At 42.0% G+C, this 12,151-nt stretch overlaps 1 protein-coding gene across 1 annotated transcript; it reads left to right on the forward strand.

The window, feature by feature from the left end:
- Positions 1–9,279: 9,279 nt before the first annotated feature.
- Positions 9,280–9,765, forward strand: LOC148210971 (uncharacterized). The gene has a single exon (XM_088125260.1). The coding sequence runs from the start codon at positions 9,280–9,282 to the stop codon at positions 9,763–9,765; it is 486 nt and encodes a 161-aa protein (XP_087981386.1).
- The last annotated feature ends 2,386 nt before the right edge of the window (positions 9,766–12,151 follow it).

Here is a 12,151-nt window from a genome sequence, read left to right on the forward strand (position 1 = left end):
AGCGTGGCGAGTAGGTGGGAAGAATTTTGTTAAGAACTTCTCCACTAACGACCCCCATGTGGTGATGGATCCCGGTGGAAATGCATTGAGCCATGCTCTAGCTTGGTCTTTCAAAGAAAATGGAAAAAGTGTTAATCTAAGAGCATCGTCTGTTATACCAGGTAATCGAAATGCATTTGCAATTTGAATGAATGATTTCAGATGATCATGTGGATCCTCATGTTCCTGCCCTCCAAAATGTCCAATTGTCTGCAACATTTGGAACATCATTGGTTTAAGCTCAAAGTTTGCGTGGGCTGGAATAGGGTTGACTATCCCTGAATCAAAATTCTGAAAAGCTGTGGCGGCATATTCTCGCATTGCCACGTCTCTGTTGTCCGCCATCTGGATATGGTTGAATTCATTATTTCTTGTGTGATCCCTCATATTACCGTTAACAGCAGGTGGATCAACTGGATCACGAGGTGGAATATCTGCTATTGATGTGCTTGTACTCTCTACCTCACTTTCAGGACTGATTTCACCTTCTCTCTCTTTTTTGCTTTTCTAGTTGTTTTCGAAGTCTTTGCTCCTTTCGAGTTTTTCGAAGGGTCCGCTCAATCTCAGGGTCAAGGGGTAGAAGAAAAGATCTTGTGCTCATGTACTTTAACTTACCCTTGTGGGATAAACGACTAAAAATATAGAACAAAAATGGTGGATGGAAATTACACCCAACAACAATTCACAAAAATAAAAACTAATAGAATTTGAAAATAATTTTAAAACTAAAGTCCCCGGCAACGGCGCCAAAAACTTGACTGAGGTTATGCTGAACGCACGCACTAAGCATGGTAACAATTCTATAGATGCAAGCGCACACCTGTCAGAGTAATATAAAATGGATGGAGTATCCAAGTATCGATCCTCAAGGACTTCTAAATAATTTCCAAACTCTAAAGTTTTAATAAATAGTGAACGTTGAAATGAGTGATTCTTGTAAAATGGGAAGTGGTCACAAATAATGGTTTTGGATTTTGGATTTGGTTTTATAATGGTAAAACCTAGCCCGAATTATTTCAAGTTAGCCAACAAAGAATCAAGGATACGCTAAGGACGATATGCATTTTACTTTAGGAACCAACGACTACGCTTTTCACTTGACTTATGTCTAAGCAAGTTCAAAGTCCTAAGACATTCCCTAATATGTCTATTATGAGAGATATCTTAGTTTTAGGATGGAAATAGTCGCAACCTCGGGTTAAGGTCCTATGTCTAGGCTACTTAACCGGAACCCTTATGTCTAAGGTGCTCCTCTTCTCGGTTTAACCACTAAACAATGCAAATAAGCAACCTTTTCAGTATTGACTTGTTAAGACTTACATTGGCCTTCTCTAAATCCTAACTTTTTGGGAAAACATGTTGAGCAATGAGTGGAAAGCAAAAACACTACTTCTTAGCAACCATTTTTAGAAATAAAAGGCTAACTATCCATAACCGGGCTACAGACGGGAATTTAGAAAGACATATTGAATAAAATACAGCAAGTGAAATGGTTGAAATTGAAATGCATGTGTGAAAAACAAAAGTTAACTAACGGAGAGTTTTGCTCGGGATTGAGAGCTTTGCTCTTCTCTTTCAAGCAAGGGGGAGTGTCACGTGCTCTTTCCTCCAAAAACACAATTCTGTTAACTAAAAAGAAAGTAAAGGCAAAGTAAAGATAAGCTAAGTGCTGGATTTTTATAAATTTGAATAGGTAGAAAATAACTAAGTAACAACGGAAACAAAACAAAGCTCAATAAAGGAATGTAAAGTGCTCGGGATTTAAAAACTGAAAGCAACTAATGAAAGCAACTCAAAAGTACTTAGAAAGCAACAAAGAAACACTAAGAATGATCAAGAGAAGGAAGCAAGGCTTGATGAATTTGGTGGAGAAGTTGCTGGAATTTATTGCTGTGCCGAATTGGTTAGGTAGGTCCTAAAACGCTGGTGGATCACCCATTTCTAACTCCTTTGACTGACTAAATCGTGCTCAAACTGATAGTGGAACACTTCTTCTACACGTATGCATCGGTTGGAACCACCAAAACGCATTGGAAGACGCGTTTCATTAAGGGCAAAGTTGGAAGAAAACCAGGTTTTCTGCAGCCTACCAGGCTCCTGGCGCCTCTAATGATAGTTTTTCCGTCTTTTTGCTTCTTTTGATTAATTTGCACTCCCAAATGGTCCTAAAATGTCATAAATACAATATAAGCCAACCACAAACCATCATATATGAATTTTGCATGAATTGGAACTCAAACCTTCTTTTTACGCATGTAAACAAGCATAATCACACCCCCAAACTTAACTTTTTGCTTGTCCTCAAGCAAAACTTAGCAACTTTAATCAGCTTTCTAACACATGGACAAGGTAAAGCAAAAGCAACCGAGATGTTCAATCATAATTTGTCTAAGGGAAAAGATGTCAAAGCCTACCATTCTATTGCCTTTGTAAGCTTAGTCATTATAAACCAAGTTTGAAATGATAAAAACTTTCTCTTTCAAAATCCTTTTTCCTTTTAAAAACAGAAAACATTTTCAACTACCCCTAAGGAATCTGCACACTCCCTTTTTACATTGAGACTTTTACATCTGAAAGACCGGCTACTAGCCCCTGAGGTTTCCACACACTAACATCGGTTTCAACCACAGCTACTCGTAGAAAGACTTTGAAACTAACAGCTAGGTCATAAGACGACGACAATGAGAAACACGAAGTCACTTATCACCATCCTTACTGCTATTTTCAAAATCAACACCCAACCTAAAACTAAATGGGTGTCTACAGTAGGACTCGGAAATCATAAATACATTTTCTTTAACTCTCATTGTTTTTACCACTCTTTTCTTTCTAACACAAGTATTTTCCCCACTCTTATTTTCTCTCAACAAGACTTTTTTTACTCTTTTGCAACTTTTGTCTATTTTTTTTTAAGCTAAGTGCTTTTCAACACTTTCTTTCTTTCCAACTGACTCTTTTTCAAAAGAAAATAGCATGATTTTTCAAATATAAATAACACTTTATCTTTCTGAAACAATGACTGACACAACGACTGTCCCCCCCAAACTTAAGAGAGACAGTGTCCTCACTGGGAAAAGACTTTTGCATCTGATGAAAAAGGCTTAACAGTAAAAAGGACAAGGACTTCCTATATAGGGGCAAAGAAAAAGCTTAAAGTCTGTAAAGATCAAAAAGACATAAAAGAAAATGAGTTTATCACATAAACGAAGGAAATAGCTCAAAGCTTAGCCAGACATAGAACAGAAAACTCAACAATCTCTTAGAATCATCATTGACATGAAATCACATGCACAGCACAGATGCATCAAAGTAGGCATGTGAAAAGCTAAACTAAGGTTAAGTGAAGCCATACTTTAAGTGATCAGAAGATAAACGATACTAATTTATACATGCTTCAACTGAGCTCGAAACATAAGCAATACAAAAAACATGCGTAGTAAGGCTAGAATATGTAAACGACGTCATTAACCAAAAGAATAATACACAAAAAATAGCAAAGAAGGAACCTCCCCTTCATGAAGTTGGAGGTTGTGGACTAGGATCAGTGTCGGTACTGGAAGATGGATGACCAAGGATAGCAGCTAGCGCTGGAGGCCATGAAGGTAAAACCGCAAAATCCAATGAAGCCCTCAAGTTGTATATATGTTGCACGACTTCTCGAACCTGATCTCGCAGTTGTTGGTTCTACGCTCGGAGACGACAGATCTCCGATGTAGGAGACGTCCCAGTATCTTCCCTTCTTTGTAGCGCATGGGCGATAACTCTCCGAATATTCTTCTCTTCTACAACTGGGGCATCTCTCTTAATTTGATCCGCAGGGAGCTGCACACCTTGTCGCAAGCATAAAGAAGTGACCAAGCGTGGGTGATAAAGCTTACCACGTATCCGGTGGGTACACTCATGGATACTGGTATTGATCAATTCTCCATAATTCACATCTATGCCCTTTAGCATGGCATAAACCAGCAGTGCCCTATCTTGGGTGACATGCTCATCATGCTCCATTGGCAGAATTCTGTTTTTGACTATATATAACCATCCTGCAGCAGCTAGTGAAACATCCTCAGGTTTTAGTCGTACCTTGCCATGAGTAGTCAAATCCCAAGTGGCAGAGGGCTTCCCAACACATTCTAGAGCCTCACCGAGGTGTTCTAGAGTCGGAGTCACTAACATCTTATTGCCCACAGCATCTCTGATATTCTTAATGTTGAAGGTGTAGTTGATTTGAGTGGCATCAAACCTTATTTCCTTCCCACGAACTATAGGGGAGGTTCACATGTTATAACTGACTTGAGACCGAACCTCTAGCTGTTACATTTATTTTTAAGCAAATCTGAATTTATTCTTAAATCCTCGCATTACTGTTGGTTGTTGTTTCGTGTATGCTAGCTTCTATATTGACTCGGAAGGGCTTGTGGGTGCAGACTTGTTTGCTTGTGATTAGCGCCTTTCTATAGTTATAGGGATACTGAGGAATGAGGTCCCCTAATCATGCCTATAGCTTGGGTTTATTGCTTGGGTATTTAGCAACGGGAGTTGTATTTACTCATGTTTGGGGTGTCTCAGAAGGAAACCGAGTCGAGCTGGACACTAATAAATGTTAGCTACACTAGAGGATAGGTTGATAACATGTTAAAGTATGCTGAATCTCCCTCGCCATCTTCATATCTTTTAATCCCCTATTATCGCTTTCTGTGTTGCTACTTCCTTATGTCGATAACCTTGAAACTATTGTCTCTTGCAACGTTCTGTCATCCTGTTATTCCTTTATTTTAATTCTTCTAGATAATATTCATACTCAACTCTGTGCATTTTTATTTGTTGGTATCTGCTTTTATCGTTAAAATATAAACCAAAAATCCCTGTGGATACGATCTCGTTATGTACTACAACAAACTATTCGTCTATACTTGCACATGTTGTTGACATAGTTGTGTGAACCCTGGGAGTGTTTCAAACGATTATTGCAGAGGTGTCCTCACCATGGGTTTCCAAGATGCATACAGATAGAGACATATTACAAAGGTCTGGATGATGTCACACGCCTAGTGATTGACGCGTCTGCAAATGAGGCTTTGCTAGCAAAACCCTATGCTGAAGCATTCAATATTTTGGAAAGAATATCATCAAACAATCACTCATGGTCTGATCCCAGAGCTGTTCAAGGAAAATCAAGTAAGGGGCTAGTTGAGTCAGAATCATACACTGCATTGAATTCAAAGATTGAGAATCTAACGGACGTGGTAATGAGAAGTATGACGCAGCAAAGTTCAGTTGGAGCATCAGCTGGTACGGCTAATGTCAATCAAATTCAAGGGATTTCATGTTCTTTTTGTGTGGGAGATCACCACTACAACAACTGCCCTGGAAATCCGGAGTCAGTTTATTATTTGAGGAACCCACATAATAATATAAACAATTCGTATTCGAATACGTACAATCCTGGTTGGAGGAATCACCCCAATTTTAGTTGGAGTGACAATCAAGGAGGACACAATGTGGGAACATCCAATGCTCCAACATTTCAGCAGAAGGTAAGTTATCCTCCTGGTTTTGCGAATCAAGCACAGATGGTAACACAGAGGCAATCAGAAGGATCATTTGCATCATTGAAAAAGCTGATGAAGCAATACATGGCCAATAATGATGCCACTATGCAAAGCCAAGCTACATCATTAAGGAACTTAGAATTGCAAGTAGGCCAGTTAGCTACGGATTTGAAGAGCAGATCGATTGGAGCATTACCTAGCGACACAGAAGTGCCAAAAAGATACGGTAAAGAACAATGCAAGGTCCTCACTTTGCGAAGTGGGAAAGCATTACCTCCGGCACACCCGAGTGCTCCAGCATTGATTAAGGAACATACTCAAGTTGACCAAGAAGAAACTCAGTCAGAACAGGACAATGAGCCAACAGAAGTAGTTGTGTCTACTCCACCAGAGCAGACAGCTGAACGACCAAAGGAGAGTCAGAACACATCCAGTCAACCAGTTAATCTAGTAATTGCAAGAACACCTGAGACAGGGTCTACACATAATAGAGTGCCCGAGAAAAGAAAGCAGGCGGAGCATGACAATGCTCCAGCAGAATATAGGTTAGCACCACCATATCCTAAACGGTTGCAGAAAAATGAGTAGGATGTCAATTTAAGAAGTTCTTAGACGTCTTGAAGCAACTGCACGTGAACATACCGTTGGTGGAAGCTTTAGAGCAATTGTCGAATTATGTGAGGTTCCTGAAAGAGATAATCATAAAGAAGAGAATGTTGGGAGAGTATGAGACCGTAACAATGACTAAGGCTTGCAGCACCATACTCACGAGCAAAATTCCTGCAAAGATGAAAGATCCTGGGAGTTTTACCATACCAGTTTCAATTAGAGGACAACAGATAGAAGTTGCCTTATGCGATCTGGGCACCAGCATCAATCTCATGTCTTTATCAATTTACAACAAGTTGGGCATTGGGGAAGCAAGGCCCACAATCGTGACACTGCAGCTGGCAGATCGATCTATTACGCATCTAGAGGGAAAAATTGAAGACGTTTTGGTACAAGTAGATAAATTTATTTTCCCTGCCGACTTCTTTATTTTGGATTATGATGCAGATAAAGAGGTTCCTATTATTCTTGGAAGACCATTCCTCGCAACTGGGAGAGCTTTGGTAGATTTCCACAAAGGCGAGCTCACAACGCGTGTACAGGATCAAGAAGTGAAATTCTCAGTACATGACTCCATAAAATTCCGTGATGAATCAGAAGAATGCTCAGTATTAAAGATATTGGATGAAGCATTAATGGAGGAGTTGGAAACAGAAGCCATGCTGGAGCATCTAGAAGAAGTTGACGCCGAAAGTGTTGCCGACGCGTTTGAAGAGGAGCTAGAAGATGTGCAATCAGAATGCATGAACACCAATAAAGGATTTGTGAAGAAAATGTATGAGTCCCTAGACCTCACAAACCCGGAGCTTAGATTACCAAAGCCATCTATTGAAGATCCGCCAGTACTGGAGCTTAAAGCATTGCCGCAGCGTCTGAAATATGCTTACTTGGGTTTATCAGAGACATTGCCAATCATTATAGCAGCGGACTTACCCTTGGAAAAGGAGCAGATGCTGTTGAATGTACTTGAGGCACATAAGAGAGCAATTAGATGGATTATTGTGGATATCAAGGGAATAAGCCTCAATTTTTGTATGAATAAGATAGTGCTAGAGGAGGATTGCAAGAACTCTATAAAGCCCCAGCGTAGACTCAATCCGGCTATGAAGGAGGTGGTAAAGAAAGAAATTATCAAGTGGTTGGATGCAGGGATCATATATCCGATCTTAGATAGCGAGTGGGTAAGTCCAGTGTAGTGTGTGCCCAAGAAAAGAGGTATGACTGTAGTGGAGAACAGAAAGAGTGAGTTGATACCCATAAGGACAGTATCTGGATGGCATATATGTATGGATTATCGCAAGTTGAACAAAGCCACAAAGAAGGATGGCAGGCTAGCAGGCTTCATCGATGGCGTAAATGTATCTCCCCTTCATCGATCAAATTCTAGACAGGCTGGCAGGTCAGGAGTATTACTGTTTTTTAGATGGCTACAGTGGCTATAATCATACTACAATCGCTCCTCAAGACCAGCAAAAGACGACTTTTACTTGTCCCTACGGAACGTTCGCTTTCAGGTGAATGCCATTTGGGTTGTGTAATGCCCCAGCAACGTTCCAGAGGTGCATGATGGCCATCTTTTCTGACCTGATGGAATCAGTAGTTGAGGTGTTTATGGATGATTTTTCAGTCTTTGGAAAGTCATTTGCAGAATGTTTGGATAATTTGAAGAGGGTGCTGCAAAGATGTGAAGAAACAAACTTAGTCCTGAATTGGGAGAAGTGTCACTTTATGGTACAAGAAGGAATTGTACTAGGGCACAGAGTCTCCAGAAAGGGCATAGAAGTGGACAAAGCAAAGATTGAAGCAATAGAGAAATTGCCCCCACCTGTGAATGTCAAGGGCATTCGCAGTTTCTTGGGGCACGCCAATTTCTATCGCAGTTTCATAAAGGACTTTTCAAAAATCTCTAAACCTCTTTGTTCTTTTCTTGAGATTGATAAAGAATTTAACTTCACATCTGACTATTTGTAGGCCTTTGATACACTGAAGTATGCTCTCACCCGTGCTCCGATAATGACAGCTCCAGACTGGAACCAGCCTTTTTAATTAATGTGCGATCTTAGCGCTATGCTGTGGGAGCAGTTCTCGCTCAACGCAGAGGGAAGCTACTGCATTCGATCTATTATGCCAGCAAAACTTTGATCGAGGCACATATTAACTACACCACCACGAAGAAAGAATTATTAGCAGTGGTGTTTGCCTTTGAAAAATTCAGAGCGTATATGTAGGGTCAAAGGTTATTGTTTACACGGACCATGCTGCTTTGAAATATTTACTGACGAAGAAGGATGCTAAAATAAGGCTTATCCGCTGGATTTTACTACTGTAAGAATTCGATATAGAGATTAAGGACAAGAAAGGAACAGAAATTTTGGTTGCTGACCCCTTGTCCAGGTTGCCTACTCTGGAATGCTCCAAGAATGAGACAGAAATTAGAGGGACCTTCTCAGATGATCAAGTATTGGCTATTAGAGTTCTGAATGAAGATGAAGAACCATGGATGGTTTGCAGATCTAGCTAACTATATTGCCAGTGGAATTCTACCAACGGACATGAACAAGCAACAGCTCAAAAGGTTTTTGTATGAGAGTAAGTTTTATTTGTAGGATGACTCATATCTCTATAGGATTGGCCAAGATAAAGTGATCAAAGAGTTGGAAATATTTCCAAGAGGTTAGAGATGCCTCTCACATACATCTTAGAGGTGGAGCTTTTTGATGTATGGGGCATGGACTTCATGAGACCATTCCCTCCATCCAGAAACCTCTTTATTTTATTGGCAGTCGATTATGTGTCAAAGTGGGTCGAAGTAGTGGCATGTGCCAATAGTGACGCCAAAGTGGTAGCAAAGTTTCTCCACAAGCAAATATTCACGTGATTTAGTACACCAAGAGCTGTGATCAGTGACGAGGGCTCCCACTTCATCAACAAAGCTATAGGATCTCTCCTTGCTAAGTATAAAATCAGACACAAAGTATCCACAGCTTACCACCCCTAGTCAAATGGGCAAGCTGAGATATCTAATAGAGAGATCAAGAGCATATTGGAAAAAGTGGTTAACACAAATCCAAGAGATTGAGCGATGAAGTTAGATGACGCCTTATGGGCTTATCGCACAGCATTCAAGACACCTCTGGGCACATCTCCTTACAAATTAGTTTTTGGGAAACCTTGCCATCTTCCATTGGAGCTGGAGCATAAGACCTTTTGGGCTGTGAAAAAGTTGAACTTGGATTATTCTACTGCTGGAGATGTTCGTTGCTTACAATTGCTAGAGCTTGAAGAATTATGTAGAGACGCGTATAAGAATGCGAAATTATACAATGAAAAGATGAAGCGCTGGCACGATGCGAAAATCAATCCTAGAATATTTGAGAAAGGGCAACAAGTGTTGCTTTTTAATTCGAGACTCAAACTTTTTCCAAGGAAACTCAAATCGAGATGGTCAGGTCCATTTTTGGTCTCGCATATATTTCCCCATGGTGTACTTAAAGTACAAGAGATGGATTCGGGAAGAGAATTCACAGTGAACAGGCAAAGGCTCATCTTTATGGAGGAAGCGTGGTGAGAGATGTTGGAGCTCACCACTTCGTCACGGACTGAGAAACCAACAACGGAATAAAAGGAGCAGGATTTAATGATCAGTTGACTTATTGTTCCCCAGCTTTGAATTTAGAAATTTAGACGTTTAATTGTTTTTCTGCCATTTTGAATTTTGAATTTTAATTAGCTTTCATTTTGGTTTTTAGGGGGGAAATAATTACAAATCTGGTTGAACGGACAGCTTTCAAAATGGGCATGCAGTGAAAATGGCGTGACGTCGCTGACACGAAAGGATAGGGCAAGTGAGAGCGTCAGGACGTGGCAGACATGTAGAAAGGTATTTAAAGCAAATTTCGGCTTCCAATGACAGGAGGTAAGTAAAATTTTCAAATTTTTTGGAATAAATCAAAATTGCTAGAGATTTGAGGGGATTTTATTTTTCGTTTTGGGGGGAAAATTGTATTTCTATTAATTGAAGAAAATCGTGGGGAGATATTATCTTTAATGGGCCACAACAGATTTCTGTTTTCCTTTAAGACCCACGTCTTCCTCTTTCTTCTCTCCCCACTCTGCGCCATAACCGCACCTCCCCCTCTCTTTTTAAATTCCCAAAACCCTCTTCTTCTTCTCAAACCCTAGATCAAAATACCTAGAATCAAGCACAGAGCGAATAGGAAGGGAGGAAGCTCGAGCTTTCGACAAGCTCTGGGTCGAGTGGGAACCTCAAGGAAGCTGCTGAAACCATCCCGCCGGAGGAGAATGAGGAGCAGAGTCCCTCCAGCTCAAAGCACACTCCGGCCAAAGCTGCGATACCACCTCCGCCTCCCCCTGTCGCCAGCCTTTAGGTAATCGTCGCCGACCTGATTGTCTCTTCTTCCCAAGCCCCGCCTGATAAACCCTTGACTGCTGGCAAAGACCAAGAAAAGCTCACCGCCTCGCCTCCTCTCACTCAAAACCCTCCCGTCGTTACTAATAATCCACCGCCTCCGGTCACCCTTCCACAAACTCCACAAACTACGACCACCCTCATTCAACTACCAACATCCCTCCACCCATCCTTGTCGAAGAAATACATCCGCCTGTCCCTTCAAAATCCGTGCCCACTGATGGACCGGCCTTGCGAACGCGAAAGACCAAGCGGCCAGCCCAGTCTGTCTAAAGCCCTAGCCCAGCCAAAAAGATTAAAACACCAAAAGTGCCTCAACCGCACCCTGCCAAAGCTAAAGCCATGAAATATGCCTCTGCGTCTGAAAGGAAGCGTCGCACCCGGATGGTCGCTATTCCCCAGCTTCCTCCAACACTGAGCTCTTCCAAACGTATCACTGTGGTCCCTAGGGGCCAGGCGGCCTTCCAGAAATTCGTTGATCCAGAGGCGAAGGCAAGCTATCGAGCGATCAAGGCAAGGGACTTGTACCTGGAGAAATGGTTTTTTGAGGTGGAGATGCTCCTGTTTGTGAAGGAGGGAGCCGCGCGTTTAAAGTGGGAGCATTTCTGTGCTCCCCCTATGCCTGTTTTGCCGAAGCTCGTGAGGGAATTCTACACCAACTTTGACCCTGACAGAATGGGACACACCACGGTACGGGAGGTGGAAATCGACTGGACGCCGGAGAGGATCAACAAGCTACTGAAGCTGCCCAACAATCCAGAGGCTGAGTTCAACTTGATGATCCAGCAGCCTTCAATGCGGGAGCTTGAAAGTGCCCTACATCTGGTAGGCATTGAGGGTGCTACGTGGCAAATGACGAACAAGGGTGCACGCTCGCTGAAATTTGGCCAACTTACGGGGGAAGCCAACGTTTGGCTCTACTTCGTTAAGAGTCGGGTCATGCCTACCACGCATGATTCATCTGTTACGAACGACAAAGCCTTTCTGTTGGCCTGCATTTTGGAAGGTCGTTCCATAGACGTCGGACAACTCATCCACCGGGAGATCATGCAGTGCGCAACAAAGAAAATAGGCCGTCTGTTTTTCCCAAGCCTTATCACCAAACTCTGCCTTCGCAGAGATGTGCCAATCTTGGATGGCGAATAGCCCCTCAAGGACAAGTTGGTGATAGATAGGAATACGATGGAAAGGCTGATGAACAAGGACCCCACTCGCCGCGGAGCTGTGCAGAATGTGACCATCAATAAAATGATGGCCCAACTCGCAAAAATGCAAAAGTAGTTCTCACGAATGGAGGAAGCGCAGTTCGCATTCGCTGAAAAGGCTAAGAAAAGATATGCGACTATCCTGGCAACGCTGGAGCATTTCAAAGCAGCAGCCCCTTCCATCCGTGTGCCGGCCCGTCTAAAATAATTGCTGGAGCAGTCAGGAAGCTCTGAAGAGGAAGATCAGCCTATGGGCGACTCTTCAGAGGAAGAAGATAGTGAAGAAGAAAGTTTCGTTTGACCCATAAAAGGAGGTCCCT

This window comes from Momordica charantia (assembly GCF_013281855.1).
Source record: "Momordica charantia cultivar OHB3-1 chromosome 6 unlocalized genomic scaffold, Mcharantia_2.0 BLBB01000006.1, whole genome shotgun sequence".
Lineage (NCBI taxonomy): Eukaryota > Viridiplantae > Streptophyta > Magnoliopsida > Cucurbitales > Cucurbitaceae > Momordica > Momordica charantia.